The sequence below is a fragment of the Rhincodon typus genome, chromosome 10 (genome assembly GCF_021869965.1).
Source record: "Rhincodon typus isolate 14 chromosome 10, sRhiTyp1.1, whole genome shotgun sequence".
NCBI lineage: Eukaryota > Metazoa > Chordata > Chondrichthyes > Orectolobiformes > Rhincodontidae > Rhincodon > Rhincodon typus.
In genome coordinates this window covers 23,209,361-23,236,376 of record NC_063341.1, presented here as the reverse complement: position 1 = coordinate 23,236,376, position 27,016 = coordinate 23,209,361, and the positions used below count along the sequence as shown (strand labels likewise).

The 27,016-nt window shown below is 41.2% G+C and overlaps 2 protein-coding genes across 13 annotated transcripts in view; one reads left to right on the top strand and one right to left on the bottom strand.

The window, feature by feature from the left end:
- Positions 1 to 11,517, top strand: part of LOC125484203 (ergothioneine biosynthesis protein 1-like) — a 57,607-nt gene extending 46,090 nt beyond the window's left edge. For 3 of the 7 annotated variants that reach the window (XM_048601970.1, XM_048601967.1, XM_048601968.1), the window contains 4 exons: positions 1,236 to 1,361; positions 2,948 to 3,026; positions 9,496 to 9,607; positions 11,317 to 11,517. In XM_048601970.1, the coding sequence (XP_048457927.1) occupies positions 1,236 to 1,361; positions 2,948 to 3,026; positions 9,496 to 9,607; positions 11,317 to 11,446 (447 nt within the window). In that variant the 3' untranslated portion in view covers positions 11,447 to 11,517. Of the gene's footprint in view, positions 1 to 1,235; positions 1,362 to 2,947; positions 3,027 to 5,997; positions 6,363 to 9,380; positions 9,610 to 11,316 lie in introns of those variants that run through there. The other 4 variants (XR_007263045.1, XR_007263046.1, XR_007263047.1 and 1 more) reach the window with 4 other exon arrangements.
- Positions 8,415 to 27,016, bottom strand: part of lrp8 (low density lipoprotein receptor-related protein 8, apolipoprotein e receptor) — a 147,584-nt gene continuing 128,982 nt past the window's right edge. For all 6 annotated transcript variants that reach the window (XM_048601960.1, XM_048601961.1, XM_048601965.1 and 3 more), the window contains 2 exons: positions 19,018 to 19,190; positions 8,415 to 15,246 (listed from right to left, as the gene is read on the bottom strand). In XM_048601960.1, coding sequence (XP_048457917.1) covers positions 15,208 to 15,246; positions 19,018 to 19,190 — 212 coding nt within the window. In that variant the 3' untranslated portion in view covers positions 8,415 to 15,207. The remainder of the gene's footprint in view (positions 15,247 to 19,017; positions 19,191 to 27,016) is intronic.

Sequence of the window (27,016 nt, the reverse complement as noted above, 5' to 3'; positions counted from 1 at the left end):
GGGGACTAAGTGTGGTGTGTCAAAATTTGCAGATGACACTAAGATGAGTGGTAGAGCAAAGTGTGCAGAAGACACTGAAAGTCTGCAGAGGGATATAGATAGTCTAAGTGAGTTGGCAAAGGTCTGGCAGATGGAGTACAATGTTGATAAGTGTGAGGTCATCCATTTTGGTAGGAATAACGGCAAAATGGAATATGTTTTAAATGGTAAAATATTGCAGCACGCTGCTGTGCAGAGCGACTTGGTGTCCTTGTGCACGAATCGCTGAAGGTGGGATTGCAGGTGCAGCAGGTGATTAAAAAGGCAAATGGAATTTTGTCTGCCATTGCTAGAGAGATGGAGTTTAAAAACAGGGAGGCTATGCTGCAGCTGTATAGAGTCCTGGTGAGGCCACACCTGGAGTACTGTGTGCAGTTTTGGTCTCCTTACTTGAGAAGAGATATACTAGCACTGGAGGGGGTGCAGAGGAGATTCATTCGGTTGATTCCAGAGTTGAGACGGTTGGATTATGAGGAAAGACTGAGTAGACTGGGCTTATACTCATTGGAATTCAGAAGAATGAGGAAGATCTTATAGAAACATATAAGATTATGAAGGGAATAGATAAGGTGGAGGCAGGGAGGTTGTTTCCACTAGCAGGTGAAACTAGGACTAGGGGGCATAGCCTCAAAATAAGGGGAAGCAGATGTAGGACTGAGGTCAGGAGGAACTTCTTCACCCAAAGGGTTGTGAATCTGTGGAATTCCCTGCCCAGTGAAGCGGTTGAAGCTACCTCACTGAACGTTTTTAAGGCAAGGGTAGATAAATTTTTGACAAGTAAAGGAATTAAGGGTTATGGTGAGTGGGCGGGTAAGTGGAGCTGAGTCTCAAAGATCAGCCATGATCTTATTAAATGGTGGTGCAGGCTCGAGGGGCCAGATGGCCTACTCCTGTTCCTAGTTCTTATGTTCTTATGTTCTTATCATCTATTGTCTCTCTCCTTTAAGTCTGGCATCCTCAGTCCCCTCCTCAAAAAGCAAATCCTTGCAAGCTATCATTTCATTTACATCTTCCCTTTTCTCTCAAAATCTGTCACCACCACCACCCCCACTTCCCAGTACGTGTAACTGGTAAAGATCCCCCACCGCCCTCCCAGTGTCTGATGGAGATGCTACAGTGATTGAGAACTGATATTATTGTCAAGCACTCCATGTCAGTGAATGAGTCACATCATCCTCTTTATTTCTTTGCACTAGGTGATTGGGATAGACTATAGTGGACGATTCATTGAAATTGCACAACAACTAAAATATTCAGGACACCAAATCTCTAATGTGAAGGTTCCAGATTATTTGGACCGAGATAGGGTGATATTCAAACAGGTAACTGTTTTATATGTTGCAAACACATTCCTCATATTATACAGATGTATACTCATACCCACACCACACATACATAGACATATATGTAATGCACACACCTATACATAGGTATACATATACACAGATATGTATATATGCAAACACATACATAGATGCACAGATACCCACATACATACAGACAAATATACATAGGTATACACATGTATATACTCGCGCATATTCACAGACTTCAATATACATACAGTCACATATGCATAGGTATGCACACACATGTATGCAAACAGGCACATACACATATATACACAGCCACACATGCACACACATATGTATAGGTACACATATAAATGTACACATATACACACACAAAGAGGTACATACTCACATACAAAATTATATAGGGGCAGTATTCAGTAGAAAAGGGAAGATAAAGTAATTTAAATTTTCCACTTTTCTCAACCATACTGATTGGCTGAAACAATGGTTTAACGTCTTTCTAGCACACAGTTATACCGTTCCCCAATTAAAACGTTGTTAACTGTTTTCACCAGAAAATTACATGGTTTACTTGAATGTAAGAAAGATAAATTTCATTAAATACTAGCCTGAGAAAAGTAGTAAATATGCAATGTTAAGCATGTAGCCTCTGTGAAATCACGTGGCCTTCACAAACACACACACACGCACACGCTCACACACACACATACACACACATGCGCGCACACACACACACGCAAAGTTGAAAAGGGATAGTGTCCAGTACAAAGGGAAGATGAAAGAATTTACAGTTTAAAGTCTCATGGATGTTGTTGAGGTTTATGGACTTAAACTGAGACCACAGCTGGCTAGTTTATTTCTGGCACCGTCGGTAGCGGAGAATATTGCAGTTATCTTTTTGAGTTTTCAGTGTCCTAAGTTTGTTTTTAATCAGAATTTTCACCACAAGCCTTTTCTTCATGAAAGACAGAGAGAGACAGCTCTCAGCCTATGTTCAGTGCTGTCTCCTTTGTTTCATCATTTCTCTGTCAAACAAAAAGCTCCTTGAAATATCGATTTGTTTGTGTAGAGGTCATGGGTTTTGGAAGGTGCTGTCGATGGAGGCTTGATGAGTTACAATTTACATTACAGTTTAAAAGTACATTGGGATACGACATAAGTGCAACATGCTCAGTTGGGGACAGGTGACTTTAAAAGTGATAGTTACCAATCTTTTCTGCCACTGGGGATTTCTTTACATTATGTCTACATCTGTTGCAGAATAACGAATAGTCAGAAAATTAATTCTAGTTCCATCATACATCGACCTGTAGAAGGTGCAGTGAATATTTTTTATCTGGCAATTGCTCTGTTAGACATTAGGTCTTCCTGGTTTGTGTGGTGCAGTCACTAAGCCAAATGGATGAATGTGTCATATTAGGCACAGCAAGTAAGTGGAGACAAACAGCTTCTAATTTATTAAAAATATTTCCGGAAACCGATGGAGTAGATTACATGTAAATGAGGAGGTCTCTTGTATCAGCACCCTTGTGGTTTTTGATTAAACACTGCCCAAACCATTCAAACTAATATCTACAAGTTTAATTTTGCAGCTGACATGGATTCCTAATGAAGTTGGACATCATAGTTTTATACTGCTTGATTTCCTGGATCGTACCCTTAATCCCTCAGGTAAAAATGTCATATTTTAGTAAATGTTTCAGAGAAAGATAAGCCTTAAATAGGCATCAAAACATTCTATTCTACTGAAGTTTGCATCTTTTAAAACAATTTTAAGTTTTTTTTGTCTCCTAGAAAATGGTCGCAAAATTAAAGGTCATCCAGCCGTCAGATCGATAAAAATATTTTAACACACTTTTATACGTCGTGAGAAATTTTTAACGATGGGGAATGTATTTTGACTCTGTAACGATACCGTGTGTTCTAATTCCAACTGCAATTGAACACATTTCATTTACCAATGTTGTGTATCTCCTTTCTATAAACATAACTGAATCATAACATCAGGATTCATAGCCTTAAAAAATAATTAAGCCCTGGCTCTCCCATCATGCCCTGAGAATTCTTACTGGGATCTTGCTAGGTCGCAGTTTGCACCGATCCCTTCAGTTCTCTGCTTCATATCTGACACACCTGTCCCACCACCATATCCCCATCCTGCATCCCCAAATCTGGACCTGACCCTGCTTCTCCCACCCAGACCCAAACTATCCCCTTCTCCCACCCGGACCCAATTCCCACCTTCTCCCACCCAGACCCAAACCCTACCTTCTTCCACCCAGACCCAAATACCCACCTTCCACACTCCAGACTCAAGCCCCTCATTCCTCCACCCAGTCCCAAATCCCCCTTCATCACTCTAGTCCCAAACACTCCCTTCCTCACTTCAGACCCAACGCCCCCCCCTCCTCACTCCGGAGCCAAACCACTCTTTCCTTACTTTGGTCCAAAACCCCTCCTTCTTTCCTCTGGCCTTCATTCCAGGGCTGACACCCCTGTTCTATTGTTGCTCCCAACCCCCAATCCCCCAATCTCTGACCTGACTTGGTGGTGCATTGTGTAATTTTACACATGGATATGTAGTTCAGGGAACCACATTATGTTTTAATGTTTAACTGATAAAAACAATTGGCCTGGATTTTCCGATGGCCAGGTTGTCATTTCTGATGTAAAGATGGGAGTTACATGTTCAGACCCTGAACAGGTGCCCCATTGCCCTCTGGTGCCTGGGACAACCCCTGCCCTCCATCACCCGCCCTGACAGGACCATCTGCACGATTCACCAACCCTCCAGAGACTTGATACCAGCAGCCCCCAACCTTACTCACTTCAGCTGCCACTGCTCACAACCCCTTCACCAGGTCTATTATAGCCCATCCACCCCGCTCTAACCTAAATACCCCATCACTTACATGGCCATCCTGTTCCCTGGCAGCCTACTCACGTGGAACCCTAGTCACGGGACACCCTACTCCCCCAGTACGCACCCACCTGGAACCCTACCCTCCTGACATCCAACCTCAAACTTAGCTTATAAGTACTTATTGTTGACAGCACATAGTAAAGTGGCTGTCTGTGATTCTGGATCTTTACATATCAGAATACAGGAGCTAACTGCTGTGAAAAGTGGGTGGAGTTTGCCTTCTTCTGACATTTCTAAACTAGGAGGGAGTTTTCAGAATGGAAGGATGGCTCTGCAGTTTAAAAAGCCCTGATCAGAATCTCCCATTAGCCATGTGGACCTCTTATGTGGCGTAAAAGTTGAAGGAGCGGGATGCAAGTGATTGGCTCAGACTGTTTCCCTAACCATAAAGAGTTGGCTTCATACCTCCTCCTTAATCTTTCCCTCACCACAATTAGTGTGAATAGGCAATGCTCTGTTATCTCATAATCAATCCCTTTTCCAACCAGATGTTCTAAGCATCAGTAGTATTTTTCCATAAGTCTGTATACATAAATTGTGCGAGCTATATCACGGTGATGATGAAGCATGCAATTAGATTCAACTTCTAGTTTTACTTGAGTTATATTGGTTTTAACTCTGTATGTATTAATAGTTTTTTTATCAAGAGAAGGTACTAGTGTGTCAATAAGGCACATTAGCTGTTACTGAGCCACAAGAGCCAGAGACCTAAGAAAACCTAATAGAACTGAAAACAGACTCCTGGTTTACAGACCTTTCATTATAAAGAGGATACATTAATTCTGGTTTGAAGCTGGCAACATCATGTCATGCAATAGCATACTTTGTTTTTCAATTAGAATCTAATTTAAGTTTTGCGAGATTATGAAACATTAAGCATTTACCATGTGGCCAATATTTGGCCCATCATGCTTTATCATACTGTTGCAATTTACAATTTGCTGACTGAATGATAATGCAGGAATAAAAAGCCCCTCTAAACTCCATATGTAAAGTGGCCAGGAGTTAATCTAGTGGGAAAGCTGCTGGAGGGTGTGGCTCAGGGTACGAGGAATAAGGAAGCAAGCAACAGGAGTGGAGCTATAGATATTATATATATGTCCATCTATATATATTGAATGTTTCTTTAACTAAAAGATCACATTTACATTAATTTAAATTTTGGTTTTGAGGATGTTTTGAACTTGCTATGGAGTCTTTGAGTTGATACTTTTATTATTATTTCCCATTCTCAAAAATAGGATTCCACAGCCAGTGCCAAGCTCAACTTGATTTGAACAGCTTCCAAATGTGGCCTCGTGCTGGTTTTTCCTGTTGTTAGGCTCAGTGTAGCTCTCATGGTGTATTTTGCCATTCAGGAAGTGTGTATGTGAGTGTTGGATAACTATAGTGCAACACTGAGCTATTGCTAAAACATTGTTTCAGTGTTCAGTGCTTTAAGATTACAAACCAAGAAGGCTCACAGTGCAATTTACTGAAAAGTCCACATCTTCAGTAAAGGATGAACAAAAATCAGAAACATACAAAAAAATTATGAATAATAATTGAAGCACTTTCTTTGGACTTTCCTCTCTAAATATATGTGAAATACATTTATCAACGTTTTGATTTTATGATAGTCTCTTTCTTGTTGTGAGTTCAAACAGAATTTTTATTGTCTCCTGTGGCATCAGATGCTGTTTTCACATTTTTACTACACGTTTTCTTTACTTTCTACAGAATTAGTCAACCGTCCCCTCAACTCTCATAAAATAGTAAAGCCATTTTGAGTTAGGCACTTCTTCCCTGCAAGTTCCAGCAGAGATTTAACTTCCCTGCAAGTCCCAGCAGAGATTTATCTTCCCAGCAAGTTCCAGCAGAGATTTATCTTCCCTGCAAGTCCCAGCAGTGATTTATCTTCCCTGCAAATCCCAGCAGAGATTTATCTTCCCAGCAGAGATTTATCTTCCCTGCAAGTCCCAGCAGAGATTTTTCTTCCCTGCAAGTCCCAGCAGAGGTGCACTTCACAGAAAGTCAATATTTTTAAAAAGCTTTGCTGTTTTGTTTCAATGAGCCTTCAGAATGTAACCTGCATTGCTGGGAAAGTAAGTCTTTTAAAATGTGCTTTATTTATTTATTGACCTGTTTATTTGTTGCCTTATTTATTCAATAATATTTTAATTAAAGGGCTGGAAAGCTTAGAAAATGTGAATTTCCCACCTAAGTGTCTTGTGTTTACATGCCAAAAATTATTCTTTTTTACCCTGACTTTGCATTTAATTTGGCAATGTCATGGTAATTGCAGGGTAAGGAGGATGAAACGTTGATTGAAACAATAAGCTTGCTCTACAACTGACAGTTAAAAGGATAATGTAATTGCTTGCTAGTACAGTTTTAGCCCTCTCAGCAGGAAAACTTGACACTTACTTCCTCATCACCGACATCATCTCCCTATCACCAGGAATTGACAATATCCAACACAGGAATAGAAAAGCTTAGGGACACCATAAGTAAAACTAAGGACAGATTTGCTCAGGCAAATGTTCATTTCCTACACTTTCACCCCCTTTCAACCATTATTCAACGAGTATTTGTGCTGTGATGTGGTGTCATTCTGTACTTTGTCATCATAAGGAGTCCTCAAGCTATCACAACCAACAGTTCTGTATGTCTAACAAGCCACTATCTTCACAAAAGTAACATTTGCTTCAAGGAGAGGGACAGCAATCAAGTAAACATGGCTGTTCTTTTTGTCATTATTCATTTCCAAATAATGTAATATTGCACTTCAGTGCATCTGATGTCATTACATCATATTGCTTTAAACTAATTAGAATACATTTGTCCGTGGGGATAGTATCCTGTTAATCAGTAAAAACCAAAATGTTTTTGGTGTTGAACATCTCCACCCATGAACTGTGACTGTGGAATTGCAGTCACAAAGTGCAGCCTCCAAACACCATGGGACAGACCTTCATGTAGTCACTAGGGAGCACCGTGATCCCACAGCAGAGCCAGCTGTGCACACAATCAGCAGAGTGTAATCCAGCGGAGAGCCAATGAGAGCCCACATCACCTCCTCTGGAGGAAGGCCTGCCCTATCTAATGTAACTGACACTTCACAATTGTTCAGCTCCAGGCCATCCCTGAGCTCAAGGACAAGAGATCAAGAAGAGGGCAGCCAGGTGGCTCTCGGGAGGCACTTCATTTATGAAGCCCAGTTTCCCCATCAATCGCAATGCCCCTGATGGTGAGGGACTTTCCTCAGAAGCCTGCAACAAACACACCAGGGTTTGCTTTTTGGGCCCCCATGCGGTGATAGTCTTGCACATTTGTGGCTTAATGGCTAGGCCTTTAAGTGGGCATTAACTACCTATTCAAGGGCCTCAATTAACATCTGAATGGGATGGATATCCAGAAATGTTCCCACTCTGGAATTAATTGATTCAGGTGAGAGGTCATTGATTTCTGCCTGACGTTTATTCAAACTGCTCCTGGCCATCCACACCACAACATTAAACAGAGGAGCAAGGGGACTGGAGTTGACCTCAGTAATTATGTGAATCTTTTCATTTTAGAGAAGATTATAGGACAACAAGGTTCAGGGCTGGATGAACACAGCAGGCCAAGCAGCATCATAGGAGCAGAGAGGCTGATGTTTCAGGCCTAGACCCTTCATCAGAAAAGGGGGAGGGGGAGGGGGTTTTGAAATAAATAGGGAGAGAGTGGGAGGCGGATAGAAGAGGGGAAACAAACAGGTCGAAGAGGCGGGGATGGAGCCAGTAAAGGTGAGTGTAGGTAGGACAGTTCAACAATCCTTGTTTCCCTTTTAAGAATCTACACACATTCCACATGAGTTCATCTAGATTCTTTTTTAAGTTTATTTTTCAAGTTTGCATGTTTCCAAAGTGTCTTACTGAAGGTTTTCTCATGAAAGTAATCTGTCTGAATTGATTTCCTGTTCTTATTTTCTAGGCTGTTCCAGAAATGACTAAAAAGGTCAAATTACACACTATTTCTCTAGTAAAGAGAAAGCTGAGGGTTGCTCTAATAGAAATCTTTACAATTATGAAAACAAAGAGACATTGAGGCGCAGAGAAGATACTTGTGAGAAATTCAAAACGGGCAACATAAATACATTACAATCATTAAAAATATCCAAATGAAGAATCTTCTTTATTTGAAGTGGTAAACATGTGGGATTAACAACGGAATAATTGACATTAATAGTATTGACACATTTGCAGATTATGGAGATAAAATTATAATGGAGAAAGAAACAGAAGGATATATTGATAGGTGAGATGAGGTAACCAGCACAAAACAATTGGACCAAATGGCTTATTTCTGTGCTCAGATTTTAATGTATCCTCACGAAAGCATGATTCATGCTTTTATTACTCCTTTGTGAAAAGTGCTTGCCCAACCTTTTCTTTGAGGAGTTGCAGTGTTAGGGGACTAGAGAAGTAATTGATTATCTTTTAATATAATTCCGATATGCACACATGACACAGAGAGGCATTCCAGTACGATTTAACTTCTCATTAAGAACACATGAATAAATGTTTGCCAAACACTTTTTCGCAAAGATAACTCCCTTTAAATTTTGAAGGTGTTCAGAGTATTCTTATTTTTCATTTTGGCAAGTTTAGATGGAGACTGATACCATTTAGAGAGAAAACAAAACTGAAAAGAAAGAGGAAATAAATTAAGCGGCAGCCAGGTAAGGCTAGGGTTACATTTTATAAGCCTGTCAGTTGCAAAGTCAGAAATGAGTGAAGGAAGACTTTTGTAGTTTGAAGCTTTGGTAAACAGTGAGCTACAATAGAAAATCTTATCAATATCAGTTTTAACACAGTGAGGATTGAGGGAGAGACCAGCGTATTTTAACTAGAGGCAGACAAAGGTGTCACAGTGATGACTGTAGAGATACCCATAAATAAAAAAAGGCAAGGAAGGCTTTATTTGAGATTTTGGAAGAGATGGGCAAAGTATCACCCATGACTTTTAATAGATAATTTAGCTTCAAAATTTCCAGTTATTTTGGACTTTAAAATATGTATGTAATATTTGCAAAATCAAAATAGATTTCTTGTTACTAAATATGAATTTCATTTTTCCAGTGAATAATAACCTGCTGCTGTTACACAGAGCAAGTGGAAGATGTTGCTACAATGCATGGAACTGATTGATTGCTGGTTATATATTATTTAAAAAGCTGCTTTCTTTATCTGCCAGCTTGGCTAGTGCGTCTGTCACAAGTTGTACAAGCAAAAGGTTTGGTTGTCATCGCCTCAGAAACATGGAGCAAGAACAATCTAGAGCAAAGATTTCAAGAACTCAGAAAACAGTAAGTGAACAGGTCATTTCATAATGAAGTGTGATGGTCTTGACCGAGCTGTCCACAATTGAACATTAACAATGGAAAGTAAGCAGCCTGCAAGAGGAAGGTGGGATTTTCCTTTGTAGTGTCCTCCCCTCCAGTGCTGATATGTTATATATTGTTTTAGAGAATTAACTGGAGTGAATCTCGGGTCAAAACAGTAAATTGTTGCAGCCTAACTAAAGGCAGCTAACTGTGCAGCAAGACAGCATTTCACAAATGTGTCAAAAGACCTAGCAAAACTGAAGACAGCGACGCAAGGAGGAAACTCTCCATTGGTCAGGGTATTATGAAGCACAAACTAAGAATGGGTGTGGTCATTGGAGGCCAATCACTGAAATCCCAATTCTGTACAAGTTTCACAGGGCTGTGGGAGATTCACAGGGCTGTGGGAGATTCACAGGGCTGTAGTCTCTACCAAGCATCTCCCACTGCTTCATTAATGGCCTTCCCTCCTTCATCTTCTTAAGATCAGCAATGAGGATGTGTGCATCACACTTAGCTCCATTCACAACTCTAACATACTGAAATAGTCCATATCCAGATGTTGTAGAGGTTGGACAACAGTCAGGCTAGAGCTGTCAAATAGTATTCTTGTCACAAAAGTACCAAACAATAGCAGTATTGAACAAAACATTCTAATCACCTCCTCTTAGCATTCAATGGCATTACCATTTCTCAATGCGATAACATTAACATCCTGAGGGTCATCCTTTGCCAGAAACTTAAACAGACTAAACACAAATACCATGGCTAAAACAGTAGGTCAGAGACTGGGTATTGTGCAGCAAAGAACTTACCATTTGACTCTTCAAAGCCTGCCCACTAGCTTCAAGATACAAATCAGGAGTAGGATGGAATATACTGCACCTACCAGGGTGAATGCAATGTCGACACTCAAGAAGCTCAATGTCATCCAGATCAAAGCAGCCTGCTTGATTGATACTCTATTCAAAACCTTAAACATTCATTCCCTTCCCCACTGAGTATGCACCATCCACAAGACACACTATAGCAAATCACCAAGCCTTCTCCAGGAGCAGACACAAAAAACAGTAATCTCTCTGACTTGGAAGAACAAACATAGTAGGTGCAAATGACAACTACCAACACTTGCAAGTTCCTCACTACATCATCGGACACCGTGATTTTAAATAGAATTGCTGTACTTTGACTATTGTTGGTTCATAATCCTAGAACTCCTTTCCTAACACACACATCATACGGATTGCAGTGATCCAAAAAGGCAGCTCACCAGCACAATCTTAAGGACAATTATGGATCAACAATAAAAGCTGGCTTTTCCGGCAACACCTACATCCCATGAACAAATATGAAATAGTTCACTCTTTTTTCAGACGGTTAACCCTCACATAATCCTAGAGATAATCTCTGACAATATAGATTTGCTGATCAGTTATTAACCGGCTAGTTGGAGGAGTTTTTCTGTTTCAGAGTACCGCATGAGCTTCTCATAATTCTTAGCATTAATTGTTCAACAGGATATTTAAAACACCTTTCTTAAACAGGTGCTTTTCCTACAGCAGGCCAAATCTCTGACCATTACAAATCAGCCGTGTTCTTTGCAAAAATAATAAAGGGTTCTGTTAGCAAAACAAAACCAAAAATTGATTGCAAACGTAAATAGATCTCTAAAATGTGAATTCCTTATACAGGTTATCCTTTGTGGAGCAAAAGGAAATCAAAAGTAAAGGAAAACAAAACAATAAAGTTACTTATGTGACCATCTGGAAACCATGGCATCCCATTGTCTCAGAATTCAAAGATACCAACAACAGAGATTAGTGGATATATCTTCATAGCAACCAGAGAAATAAAGTTGTGATTATTAATAAAGAAGTGATTATTGGAATTCATCTCAATGATGCAAGTGTATTGGTAACTTGTATTTGATGAGCTTTATTTACTGATCTTGCACAAAAGTCTTGTGATTAAACAGGCTCTCTGACCTTGCTGAGTGTTTTCTTATTTTACGGATATTCATTAGATTTCTCCTGGCAGGATATGAAATCTTTCTATTGTCTCACACTTCTGAGCTACCCAACAACTTCAGTCAAACAGGTGAGTGGCAAGTTTACTTCTACCCTTCACCAATGCTATTTTTAAGGTAGCTCCCAGAAGACATCTAACCGGGAGATGGTTCTCATCTCCAGTTTCAAAGAGACCAGCTAAAAAGAATAAATTCTAGACAGTCATCTATCAATGGGTGCGTTTTCCTTGAAGTACAATTAATCTTTGGGAGTTCAATCAATATATTTGCAGCAAAGACAGTCCCTCCATGAATATTGTGCACCAATGAATTTCAACATTTCATTGATGAATATAGTAAACATGCACAGTGAAGAAACAGATTTTGATCTAAGCAATAAGAATGTCATTTCTACTATCACATGCACGCATCAGCTTGGCATTTTAATAATTCAAGTGAAACTGATCTCTCATTGTTTGATCTGACTTAATTAACAATTAAGTGGTGTACAAAGTATTTACAAATCCCAATTTATGGAGTTGAATTATATTGCAAATCGGAAACAAGATCATGACAAATGATTAAGTGAAAAAGTGTGAAGGAGTAATCAAAATGAAGTTTGACAGGAATCAGTGAAATTAAGAAAAAAATAGTTAAGACTGAGTGGCATTTATGAAGCACTTTGAGACCACCAGACATCTCAAAGCACTTTACAGAGTGAATTGCTTTTGAAGTGAAGTCACTGCTGTAGTATTGGAAATTAGCCAAATGATCAATTCATTTAGCTATAAATCTGAAAATGCTGAAATCCAGAAGTATCTGAATGAGAAGGGATGTCAACATCCCTGGTGGAAATCCTTCAGTACCACCAGTAAGGAGAAGACATGCATTTTTACAGCACCTTCAACCACTTAAAGCGTATTCTAAAGTGTGTAAAGTCAATGCAGTATACTCTGAAATGAACCTTCAGTAGGGACGATCAATCTGCAGTTGGACATTAAGGTGAATACGTATATAAGGCAATAATTTCAACCAACAGGCACTTGTCATGCTGACTTGTGGGAAATCTCTGTATTTCTGAAAGTATGAAATGAACTGGTGCTCAAACTAAAATTCTTAGTTTCTGCTTCTGGTTTCAAAGTCTGTTGAAAGGGAATAGGTACATATTAGATTGGTGCAAGCAGCCTTGAACATGCCTCTTGTTGTGGACTCCAAGCAATGCCAGTCAGTTGGTTGAGATACAACTGGTCAGGCTATAATAATGGTATGGCTGTAGCTGTATATCCAAACTCAGAAAGGGGTGACTGAAATCACACTGTCTGGCTTAGAAACACAAGTTACACTGTGTAACCAGTTAAATTTTAAAATATCCAGTTCCGATAAGGTGTGTGACAATTGTGGAGGGAAACCTGAGTTCCTATAACCATTCAGCAACATTAATATCTCTCTTCAGGAACCACAAATCAGGTCAAGTCACCCAGAGACAAGCCTTCCTGTGAGCTTCACCTAAAAAGAACCTGATGTCATTACATAAATATGGATGTAAAGTAGAAATAATAACTTGGGAATATTGTCAACATTGGATTGCATTTAATGGCCCACCAACAGTGAATTAATAGGCAGGGGCCCATAAAATGCCATGGGCAGCAGGCATGCTGTCCAATTGCTCTGTCACCATATTATCTGTGGCAGGGTAGTCATCATGAAGCCTACCTCGGAGTTAACTAAAACCTTTAAATAGACAATTAATGGACAACTAAGTGTCTGATCCTGCTCCCAGTGGAATTTAACTAGTGGTGAGAGGGGTCCATATCATGCACCTGAGCTCATAGGGGTGGGAGGTGATGATAGTGTTGGCGATGATGGTGGTGGTGGCACGATGCTGGAAATCTGAAATCAAAGCAGAAAATGCTGGAAATGAACACTGGATATGGTAGAGAAAGAGAGAGACGGAGAGACAGACAGGCATACTCTCACCTATAAAGGGTTATGAACCTGAAACGTTACTTCTTTTCCCATCTCAAAAAAGGTTTCAAGATCTGTTGAAACAAGTAATTGCAATACTTTGCAAATTGACTGTAGCCACAAAAAGCTATATAGTCTCATTTCAGATTACTACTTTAACTTTTTGAAATGTTCTTTGCGAATTTCAAATTTTATACAAACACAAACCAAAGATACCCCCAGTCCAATATACCCTGATAAAAATGAATTAAACACAGTCAACAGCCCCAATAATTGACAAAAATTAAATAAATTAAAACAGGCAAGTATACAGGGTTACCAGGTATTTGAGAAACCTCCAGACTATTTCACAGAAAAATATTTAATTAGGTTTAAAAATGAAAAAGTAGTAACATTTTTAGTGTACTTTATTACAAAACCTTTGGCTATTTTATGGAAATCAATCCTCCTGGTGCTCAAAAGTCAGATTTTTCACTTGATCTATACTGCAGATCTAATATGTACATTTTACACCACACTGAATCTCAGCAGTTTTTTAAAAAATTATTCCTTTCCTCCAAGGTGCCCCATCTCCTTGAAGATGCTGAGGAATGCTTCACTGGCACCTTGTGCAAGCCACCATTCCTCAATGCGTCAGCCTAAAATTGGCAGCCATTTCAGCAGACAGATTCTGCTCTTGCTTGGCATGTTTCCATTATTTGTTCCTCAGTACAATCAAGTGGAGAAATAAGAGTTGATTTGTTCCCTGTCTCACAATGCAGGGGCTCAAAGCCAAGATTATTGTTTCCAGATAAAGGGCCCTTTCAGCTCAGTGGGCTTAATGCATGTCATTGTTCCTCAACTGGCCCGCCCACCAGTTAACTTTTTTTTTAAAAAAATGCCATTTGTAAAATTGAAAAGAAGTTTAGACTATAACATAAGAACAAGAATGCTGATTTTTTGAAAGGAAACAATAACTAATGTCGAGGTCAAAAACAGGAGAGAGAATCAGAACCCACTTACAAACAGTAGGCTTTACATATGTTAGACATGAAAAGCAAATGCCAGCAGAAATGTGCATTTTCCTCAATATTTCCCAATTTTATAAATACGTTCTCTCATATAAACATATATGCAAATAAGGTTTTACTGTACAGAAAATGCAAATGCATCAACTTGAAAATATTTCCTACTTCCACTTCATATCTACATAACCCAAGTTTATCCAGGAAACAGATCGATAAATAAATACCATTTTTTAAATACCCCAGTAGTTTTCTGTAAAATGTTAGGCTGTGGCACACTTGGGTAAGTTTATTTACAAATTTTATAAATATAGCTTTGAAGAGGCTATGTTTACAGGTGTGACACTGCAACTATGTACAAACATAAAGAATCTGAATTTGAGTTTTCCAAGAATGAGTACAGTGTACCATCAGGGCAAGAAAACATCCAATTAATTTTTGTTTCTCTATAAAGTGTAAAATGCTTGGCTAATATAAAAATATGCATCTTTTGGATGTTAGAAATTTTCCCATTAGGTGATTGTATATCCAGGCTTGATCATCCCAGCTGCTGCACTGTTCACATGGGGAGTCTGCAGGTCGAGTGAATGCGAGCAGCACAGCACGCCTCAGGGTAATCCGTCATCCTCCATACTGAGTGCAACTCGCTGTCAATAAAAAGAGGCGACACTTTTCTTTAAAAGGAAATTTAAAATCATGTTTAAAAACGGTGCAGAATAGATCAGCAACATTCATGGACAAACTTAAATGTAGTTCCGATCAGCACAAACTCTACCAGCTTATTTTATTTTTATATCACATAAATATTGCAGAAAAGCATAAGAAGAGAATTTAAGAGGTCCTTCATTGATCTTCCTGTAATCCAGTCCAAATGCATTTGATGTACAAGCATAAAAGAGCAAACCAGACTCTTGACAGAAATTTGATTCAGGTGATTATTTAAGTAATTTTGTATCATATCTCTAATTGAAACTGTAACTACCTACTAGGCAACTCATTTCAAATCTATTTGCTGCATTAAAAGGTTTGTCCTCATGTCACCACTTCTGCCAAGCATATTAAGTCTTTCCTTTAATGGTTACCCTTCAGTCATCGGAAACAAGTTCCTCTTCATTTACTCTAATTAAATCTTTCATAATGTTGATTACCCCTATTAAATTTCTTCTTAACCTTCTTTGCTCCAAGGAGAACAATCCCAGTTTCACTAGTCTATGCATGTAACAATGAATCCTTTATCTGCGGAATTATTTCAGTAAAACTCTTCCGTACCCTCTCCAAAAGGTTCACATCCTTCTTAAGCTGAGGTGCCCAGAATTCAACTCAGTGTTCCAGCTGGGGCTGGACTAGTATTTTATATAGGATCAGCATACTTCCTACTTTCTGTACTCTATTATTTATGAAGCCCAGAATTCCCTATGCTTTAGCAACTTCTTTGTGGTCCTGTGTTGCCACTTTCAAAGATTTGTGCATAAACTTCCCCAGGTCTCTGCTGTTGCAAACCCTTTAAAATTGTGCCATTTGAGTTGGACTGCCTCACAATATTCTCCTCATCAATCTATGTTAAATTTAATTTGTCATAAGTTTACCCATTCGTCGGCCTTGAAGTCCATTATAATCTTCCTCACTTCTACCAATATTTCAAAGTCATTTGCAATTTTGAAATTGTATCCATCAACAATCCTACCCACAGCCAAGTCCAAATCATTAAAATCAAATACAGCAATTGTTCTCGTACTAATGGAGCTACAAATGTCAAGCTTCTGGGTCTTAACGGACTTCACCCTACAGTTTCTTAAAAAGATGATAATTGATGCACTGATTTTATTTTACCAAGACTCACTTGATTCAGAGCATCCAATTGGACTAGAAGATAGCGAGTGTAACTCTTTTATTCAAAAAGGAGGGGAGGCTGAAAGCAGGAAACAGCAAGCCAGTTAGCTTAACATCTGTCATTGGGAAAATGTTATGAACTCTTGTTAAAGAAGTTATAGCATTGCATTTAAGTAAGTTCAAGGTATTCAGGCAGAGTCAACATGATTTTGTAAAAGGAAAATTGTTGTTGATCAATTTATTGGAGATCTTTGAGGAGGTGATGTGCTGTGTATCAAAGGAACCGAGTAGATGTACAGTACTTAGATTTCCAGAAGGCATTTGATAAGATGCCATATCTAAGGTTATTGCAGAAAATAAAAGCTTGTGGTCTAAGGGTTGCATATTAGCATGGATAGAGGATTGACTGGCTAACAAGCAGAGTGTGCATAAATGAATGTTTTTCACTTTGGGACAATGTGATGAGTAATGTGTCATAGGGATCAGTTCTGGGACCCCTGTTTAGAATTTTGTATGTCGATGGTAGCCATGTGGAGGTGCCGGTGTTGCACTGGGCTGTACAAGGTCAGAACTCTCACCAGGTTGTAGTCCTACAGGTTTATTTGAAATCACAAGCTTTCGGAGTGCTGTTCCTTTGTCTGCCCATTTGTCCCAATGTGAGTCACCTCCATTTCCTCTTCTTCTGTAGATTTCCTGTAGACTGGGTTATCAAAGTTCATACTCTGTGTTCTGCTTTCTCCAGTTTCGCCAGATCAAGAAGCCTCCCACTTTACCTGACAAAGCAGCAGCACTCCGAAGGCTTGTGATTTCAAATAAATTTGTTGGACTATAACTGGTGTTGTGTGAATTCTGATCTAAAATTTATACAAATGATTTAGTTGAAGGAACCAAAAGGTATGGCTGGCAAATTTTATGGTAGCACACAAAGATGGGTTGGAAAGCATACTGGGAAGACGATATAAGGTGGCTGCAAGAATACACAGTTAGGGTATATGAGTGGGGAAAAATGTGACAAGTAGGGTATAATGTGGGGAAAAATGTGAAATCGTGTAATTTGGAAGGAAGAATAAAAAATAAATATTATCTGAGTTTTGAGAGACTGCAGAGCTCTGAGATGCAGTGGGATTGGAATGTCTGGGGGGAAAATCACAAAAAGGTGAGACTGCAGGTACAGTAAGTAATTAGTAACACTAGTAGAATGTTATCATATCACAAGGGGAATTGAATACACATGTCGGGAGGTTTTGCTTTAGTTATACAGGGCATGGGTAAGACCACATCTGGAATATTGGTCACCTTATTTAAAGAAGGTTGCAAAATTCATGGAAGCAGTTCAAAGAAGGTTTACTAGACTAATACCTAGAATGGGGAAGATTGTCTTATGAAGAAAGGTTAGAGAGGCTTGTCTTGTATTTGCTGAAGTGTAGAAGAGCAAGGGGTAACTTCATTCAAAAGATATAAACGGATTGAAAGGGGCCTTGACAAGGTCGATGTAGAGAGGATGTTTCCTCTCAAGGGAGAATCTAGAATTAGGGTCACTTATTAAAAATCAGGGATCACCCATTTAAAACTGAAATGATGCAATATTGTTTTCTCTTACAGGGTCATGAGTCTCAGGTACTCTCTTCCTGAACAGATAGTGCAAGCAAAGTCAATGAATACTTTTCGGGTAGATAGATTCTTGTTAAGCAAGGAGTTTAAAGTTTATCAGGAATAGGTGGCAATAACATTATGAATCAGAACAGCCATGATCTTATTGAATGCTGCAGCAGGCTCAAGGGGCTGAATGGCCAAATCCAACTCCCAATTTGTGTGTCCTTTTGTACTGGAATGCCTCCTTTCCATAGGGAAATCATGTATAAGGCTCTTGTTTGCTTTGATACATGTGTAGACTGTCTGTAACTTGGAAAATCTTGCAGCATAATTTAATGCAGAAGAAAATTCATATCTACAGGAAGTCTAGTCCTTGTGGTATAAATTGTTTGTAGCTGCTTTACTCAATGAAAACATCAATGATGAGTGTTCGCTGACAGGCCTAGGAAAAGAATATTTGTGTGAACAAGACAGGTCTTGGTGTAAAGATTTCTCCTCATACAATCACACTTACTTTTTCCTCAAATATACAGGCACCACTAGGACCCACAAAACAATTCCTCATCTGTCCACACCAATTATTGTAAGCAATGGAAGCCTATTCCTATTGTATACTGCTTTGTGTATTTCAAGTAGGCAAGAATGCATCAAGAAGGCCATATCAGCCATCAAGTGACACTATTAAATAAATTCTACACTTAAAGCAAAGATTACAAGGCTCCCCAGCAGAATCTTTAGCAAACCCACCATTTTCCTCTGTTGCAAAATGCAAAGTAATTGATATAAAGTGTGCAGATTTCCCATTTCAAACGAGCCCTCGTTCAGACTCAGTGTTGTCAGTAGCTACTTCACCCTCACCCAGACTCTGCACCATGGAATGCCACTCTGCCCTCAGTTAAGACTCTGGTTTGCAGATAATTTGTGCTCTAACTGATGTGATAAATCTGTTTAGGGCAATTCCTGACAGATGTTCAACAGGATAGGAAAACACTTACTGCAGGATAAACATGGCCAATCTGCCCATTTCTCCCAATGTGTGTTTCCTCCACTTCCTCTTCTTCTGTAGTTTTCCTGTAGACTGGGTTATCAAAGTTCATACTCTTTGTGTTTTTCTTTCTCCAGTTCCTCCAGATCAAGAAGCCTCCCAGGCAGACCAAACAAATGATGACTTGAAAGAATAAAAACAAACTTGTTCAGTGAATTAAGGGATACCAATGTGTTAAAACCATTTAGCAATTAATAGTTGGCATGATTCTCACCTTTCCTTTGATAAACTGCACACACGTGTCTTGATTATTTCAGAGATAAGCATTTAATGTGGAATTGATGAGACAGTGGTAATGCATCAGGTGGGTGAGGCGAAAAAACAAATTTTGAATCTAGACTGCATCAGTGCGATAGATAATAACTTTGGTCAGCTCATGATAAATCAAGTTTACATGTAAATTGATTCAAGCAAGGGTGTTGTAAACCTGCCTGAAAGCCAGGGGGCCTTGGTTCAGTGACTCCTGTTCTGAAGGTGTATCCTAATATGTCTGATCAGGTTGATTAAAAATAATTCCAGGCCTTTAGTCGCAGCCAAGTGGTTAAGGCTTGAACTCTATAGGGATCTTCTTGCATTGGTTCCAATCCTGCTTCTTGTAATGACTATAATGACTACTGGTCAGTCAGAGGTGGATGGATTCTTTGCCAGAGGAGCTCAGGCCTTTCACTTGGACCACCAACCATCTCCTCTACTTAGGAATCTATCAAAACCATGCTGTGGGATCTGGCTGGGTGAACTGGCAGGAATGGGAAATCTAGTCACCTGTTGCCTGCGGTACTGGACAAGTGTGCTCAGACTGCTGTCCTACAAGGGTCAACTGCTGGTCATAAACCAACTGCTGATCACTGCCATGTGATGGTTCTAGTTAGTCACTTTGATCCCTCCCCCAAATTATGGCACAAAAGATGGAGAAGCTGGTTGTCCACATGTCCCAGGATAAAAAGCTACACTGGGTCGCTGTTGAGGTTCTTGGTCACCTTGCAGGGGATGGAGGTGGTGGGTAATGTGATGGTGTGCCTTCATACCCAGTGACCTTCCACTTCAGACACTGCAACAATGTGCAGATTGACCATGTTTATCCTGCAGTAAGAGTTATATTTAGGGGAGGTGATGGCCGAGTGGTATTATCGCTGGACAGTTAATCCAGAGACCCAGACGATGTTCCGGGGACCTGGGTTCAAATCCCGCCACAGCAGATGGTGGAATTTGAATTCAATAAATATCTGGAATTAAGAATCTAATGATGACCATGAATCCATTGTTGATTGATGAGAAAACCCAGGGAAGGAAACTGCCATCCTTACCTGGTCTGGCCTACATGTGACTCCAGATCCACAACAATGTGGTTGACTCTCAACTGCCCTTTGGGCAATTAGGGATGGGCAATAAATGCTGCCTAGCCGGTGACGACCACATCCCATGAGTGAATAAAGAACAAAAAAAGAGCCCCCTCCAAGGTGGTGCACCTTGATGACATTTCTTCTATCTCGTGCATGGCCTCAATTATGACATGCAGGCTCCTGATCAATCTGGGTACTGGTATTCATTATGGAGTTTCTGCTTGTTTACCTGGACCTGATCCAAGTTTGGAACATGGCCACTTCAAACCTGAGTTGTCCCCCCATCAGAGTAGTGACTGTCATCAAAGATCCACAGCTCAGAAATCTGCACCTCCACCAAAAAAGCTCAGAAGACTGGAGTGACCAGACTCCGCGGCATGCTGGATGGCAACGGAGTGGACTGGATGATACCACAACAGTTGGCACTGGGGGCATCTGTTCACATCCAGCATATCGGTGAGGAATGTTTTTCCCCAGAGTTGAAATGTCTAAAACTAGGGGGCATGCATTTAAGGTGAGAGGGGGTAAGTTCAAAGGAGACATTAGCAACAAGTTTTGCACATAGAGAGTGGTAGGAGTCTGGAACGTGCTGACAGTGATGGTGGTGGAGGTAGATACGATAGGGGCGTTTAAGGGACTCTTAGATAAGCACATGAATATGCAAGGAATGGAGGAATATGGACCAAGGGAAGGCAAAAGGGATCAGTTTCATTTGGCATCATGTTTGGCACAACACTGTGGGCCGAAGGGCCTGTTCTTGTGCTGTACTCTTCTATGTTTTATGTTCTATGACACCCATTGCCTCTAAACCATGGTGCTTAGACCAGATGGCACTCATGGCATTTAGGTTGCTCAGGCAGCAGTGAAATTGGATCAGAATTTCACATTGGCCTTGGGCCCTGATATCTTCCCCAGAAACCTGTGCCTACCAATTTCAGCCATCTTGCAGAAACTTCCCCATGTGCTGTTTCACTTGGAACAGAAGGATTTCTTGTACAGGCTGTTCCTGTGCACACCCAACATTTCCTGATGCTCTTCAACAATCTGGAGACACCATGGTGGCATTTGGTCCTGTTGTCCAGAGGTGATAGGAACCCTGAGTGGGAGACTCTCTACATGGGACTGTCCCCCTTTTCCTTAGGGAATCATGTAGCAGTCCCATACAATAGGTGATTCATGGACTCTCAAGCTGCCTGTGTTCTCAGTAGTCTTGAAGACTGCTTGTTCCAGGTCTACACTGGGAGCAGCCCCTTTTACACTTCATGCAGGGCTTGCTCCTCAAATACTGTCTGCACTTCAGCCACATGTTTCTGATCTTTGGTTACCCCGTGTAGAGGCATTACGCTGGTCAGAAGGTCTCCTCAGAAATGTGCTCCTGGAACTGGTCAAACTGGCCATAAATCATTTCAGACAGCGGGAATATTTTTTTCTTTATTCATTCACTGGATGAGGGCTTCGCTAACCAGACAGCATTTATTGCTCATCCCTAATTGCCCAGAGGGCAATTCAGAGTCAACAACATTGCTGTGGATCTGGAGTCACATGTAGGCCAGATCAGGTAAGGATGGCAGTTTCCTTCCCAAAAGGACATTAGTGAACCAGATGGGTTTTTCCTGATAATCAACAATGGTCGTCATTAGATTCTTAATTACAGATTTTTTTTTATATTAATTTCAAATTCCACCATCTGCTATGGTGGGATTTGAACCTGGGTCTTCTGAACATTACCCGGGTCTCTGGATTGACAGTCCAGCAATAATACCACTAGGCCATTGCCTCCCTTTATTGAGAGGTCACTCGGCCGGACTGCCTGCCTCACTTTCATGGTTACATTTGTGCCATGTGTCTCCTTGAAGAGACAGCATGCAGTGTTCACTGCCAGGTTCAAGGCCTTCAGGCTGATTGTCTGCATTAGGTACAATTGTTGATCTTTGAGTCGTAGAGTTATACAGCACAGACACAGACCCTTCAGTCAAACTCATCCATGCTAACCAGATATCCTAAATTGATTTAGTCCCATTTGCTAGCATTTGGCCCACATCCTTCTAAACCCTTCCTATTCATGTTCCCATCCAGATGCCTTTTAAATGTTGTCATTGTACCAGCCTTCACCACTTCCTCTGGCAGCTCATTCCATACATGCACCACCCTCTGCATGAAAAAGTTGTGCCTCAGGTCCCTTTTAAATGTTTCCCCTCTCACCTTAAACCTATGCCCTCTAGTTTTGGACTCCCCCACCCTGGGAAAAAGACCTTGGCTATTCAGCCAATCAATGCCCCTCAAGATTTTATAAACTTTTATAAGGTCACCCCTCAGCCTCTGATATTCAACGGAAAAAGCCCTAGTTTCTCCCTCTAATACAAACCCTCCAGTCTTGGCAACATCCTTGTAAATCTTTACGGAACTCCTTCCAGTTTAACAACATCTTTCCTACAGCAAGGAAACCAGCATTGAACGCATTGATCAAGGGTTGGGCTATAGTTTGAATCAGGACTTTTTTTATTCATTCACGGGATGAGGGCGTGGCTGGCTAGGCAGCATTTATTGCCCATCCCTAATTGCCCAGAGGGCAGTTAAGAGTCAACAACATTGCTGTGGGTCTGGAATCATATGTAGGCCAGACGAAGTATGGATGGCAGGTTCCTTCCCTAAAGGACATTAGTGAACCACATGAGATTTTCTGACAGTCGACAATGGCTTCATGAACATCATTAGACTCTGAATTCCAGATTTTTACTGAATTCAAAATGCACCACCTGCCATGGCAGGATTCAAACCCAGGTATTACGAGGGTTTCTAGATTAATAGTCCAGCGATAAAACCATTAGACCATCACCTCCCCTACAGGACTAGAATTTTGGGGAAGAGAATCCAGCCGCAATCGGATTCAGGGCTGGAGGAAAGGAAAGGAGGCCGAGGCTGGGGACAGAAGAGGTCCATCAGAAATGCTTCCAGAAGTAACTTGAGAAAACATCCCATTGTTTCTTCTGGCCTGTCCCAGTTGTTGCCACTCACCTCAGTTTGACTATCACATTCCACCAAGTATGGAATGCCCCAAAACCTTATTAAAATCACATACTTAAAGGGAAAGTGCAGTGGTTGAGGGTGTAGGAGGTGAGGATGAGAAAAGTGGATTCCTATCCTTATGCCTTACTGCCCTGCTCTCCCTGACCAAACCCTATATTGCGGGGCAGGGAGGGACAGGAGTTATGGTTATCCCACCCTTTTGAGGTCCTTAACCGAACAATTAAGTACCTCTTAAGAGCCTCATTTGTCTCTGTTACAAATTTTTTAGCCTAAAATGTAAGCAAACACCAAACCCAAACCCCCAACCACTCGACATCCCCGCTAAAGGGAGGCACGGTGACTCAGTGGTTAGCACTGCTGCCTCACAGCACCAGGGACGCAGGTTCGATTCCACCCTTGGGCGACTGTCTGTGTGGAGTTTGCACGTTCTCCCTGTGTCTGTGTGGGTTTCCTCCAGGTGCTCCGGTTTCCCCCCACAGTCCAAAGATGCGTAGATTAGCTGGATTTGCTATGCTTAAATTGCCCATAGTATTCAGAGATGTGTAGGTTAGGTGAGTTACGTGGAAAAGGGGTAGGAGGATGGGTCTGGGTGGGATACTGTTCTTCGGGAGGGTCAGTGTGGGCTTGTTGGGCCAAAGGGCTTGTTTCCACACTATAGAGATTCTAGGATTCAAAGGAGGTGCACCCCACTGTGACCCTCCCTGATTTCTCTAACTCAAATTCCCTGAGTCTTAATGGCCCTGAGAATCCACCCAGTTATATGAAGCAATTAAAAAATCTCAAAAGGGATAAAATCAAATCAACCAAGGCATGGGAAATGACAATAGCAAACCTAGCCCTGTCAAACCTGCTAATTCCCCCGAGCAACAACTTGGGGCTGACAGCAAACCTGGAAGAGCTGGCTCTCAGACTAGTCAAGCTACAACCTGATCATGTCTGTGACATATGATTCTGAGCATGTGACAATATCCCAGACAACACCAACACCATCACCATCCCTGGGTATGTCCTGTCCCACTGGTAGGGCAGTCCAACCAAAAGTGACAGCACAGTGGTACAGTCAGTAAGGAGTCACCCTAGGAGTCCTCAGCATTGACTCCATATGCCATGGCGTCTCATGCCATTAGGTCAAAGATGGGAAAGGAAACCTCCTGCTGATTACTACGTAACACCACTCTGCATTCTCCATAACCTGATGACTCTGTGCTACTCCATGTTGAGCACCATGTCAAAGCGACAAAGAGATTGGCAAGGGCACAGAATGTACTCTGGGTGGGGAACCTCAATATCCATCGATAAGAGTGGTTTGACTGCACCACTACTGATCGAGCTGGTCAAGTCCTAAAGGACACCTTTGCTAGACTGGGTCTGCAGCAGGTGGTGAGGAACCCACAAGAGGGATAAACATACTTGACCTCAACCTTACCAATCTGCTGCTGCAGATGCATCTGTATAGAACAATATTGGTAAGACTGACCACTGCACAATTTCCTAACTTCGCATTGGTGGATATCCTTATGGTGCTGTGTGTTACTTCAAACAGATCTAGCAAGTCAAGACTGGGCATCCATGAGATGCTGTGGGCCATCAGCAGCAGAATCAATACTCTAGCACAATCTGCAACCTCACGGCCCGGCATATCCCCCACTCAACCATTACCATCAAGTTCAATGAAGGGTGCAGGAGGGCATGCCAGAATCAGCATCAGGCATACCTAAAAATGAGGTGTCAACTGGGTGAAGCTACCAAACAAGACTATTCGGGTACCTCGACAGCACAGGCAATAAGTGCGCCATTATTTAAGAAAGGCTGTGAGGAAAAGAAGTTTTGAAAACAATTGCCAGAATATTGTCAGAGTGCATATCCTTTCGCAGCATGCAGTGTCTTCAGTCATTTCTTGATATCATATGGAGCTAGTCAAATTGACTGAAGTCTTGCATCTGTGACGCTGAGGAGCTCTGGAGGAGACCAAGGGACAGATGAGCCTTACATCAGTGGTGACTAAGTTGTTGGAGGGGATTTTTAGGGGCAGGATTTAGATGCATTTGGAAAGGCAAGGACTGATTAGGGATAGTCAACATGGCTTTGTGCGTGGGAAATTACGTCTCACTAACTTGACTGAGTTTTTTGAAGAGCTGACAAAAGAAGATTGATGAAGGCAGAGCAGTAAGCATTGTCTATATTGACTTCAGCGAAGTGTTTGACAAGGCTCCAAATGGTAGACTGGTTAGTAAGATTAGATCACATGGGATCCAGGGGAGCTAGCCAATTGGATACAAAATTGGCTTGACAGTAGGGACAGAGGGTGGTAGTAGAGGTTTGCTTTTCGGATGGAGGCCTGTGACCAGTGGTGTGCCACATGGATCGGTGCTGTGTCCACTGTTTTTCATCATTTAAAAAAATGATTTGGATGAGAATACAAGAGGTAGTGGTTAGTATATTTGCAGATGACACCAAAATTGATTTGTGTAGTGGACAATGAAGAAGACTATCTTAGAGTACAACAAGGCCTTGATCAGATGGACCAGTGGTGTGAGAAGTGGCAGATGAAGTTTAATTTAGATAAATGTGAGATGTTGCATTTTGGTAAGGCGAACCAGGCCAGGTCGAGTTAATGGCAGGGCCCTGGGGAGTGTTGCCAAACAAAGAGACCTAGGGGTGCAGGGCCATAGGTCCTTGAAAGTGGAGTTGCAGGTAGGCAAAGTGTGAAGGTGGTGTTTGGTACGCTTACCTTCATTGGTCAGAACACTGAGTATAGGAGTTGAGACATTGTGTTGCGGCTGTGCAGGGCATTGGTGAGGCCAGTTTTGGAATACTGCATACAATTCTGGTCTCCCTTGTATAGGGAGGATGTTGTTAAACTTGAGAGGGTGCAGAAAAGATTTATAAGGATGTTGCTGGGACTGGACGGTTTGAGCTATAGGGAGAGGCTGAATAGGCTGGGGTTATTTTACCTGGAGTGTCAGAGACTGAGGGGTGACCTTATAGAGATTTATAAAATCATGAGGGAAATGGTTTGGGTGAATAGCCAAGGTCTTTTTCCTAGAGTGGGGAGTCCAAAACTAGAGGGCACAGGTTTAAGGTGAGACGGGAAAGGTTTACAAAGGACCTAAGATATGGGCCAAATATCGGCAAAAGGGATGTCAGATTGGGATGTCTGGTGGGCACGGACGAGTTGGCCGAAGGGTCTGTTTCCGTGCTGTGTGACTCTATGATTGTGATCCTACAACCAACGAATCAGATCCATGCTCTGCAGTCCTGCCACATCCAGTCATGAATGATGGTGGACAATTAAACAACTCACTGGAGGAGGCAGTTCCATAAATACCCCCGTCCTCAATAATGGGGGGAGTCCAGCATATCAGTGCAAAAACAAAACTGAAGCATTTGTAACAATCCTCAGCCACAAGTACTGAGTGGATGATCTGTCCCTTGGCCTCCTCAGCATCACAGATGCAAGACTTCAGCCAATTTGACTAACTCCACGTAATATCAAGAAATGACTAAAGACACTGCATGCTGCAAAAGGATATGCACTCTGACAATATTCTGGCAATAGTATTCAAAACTTCTTTTCCAGAA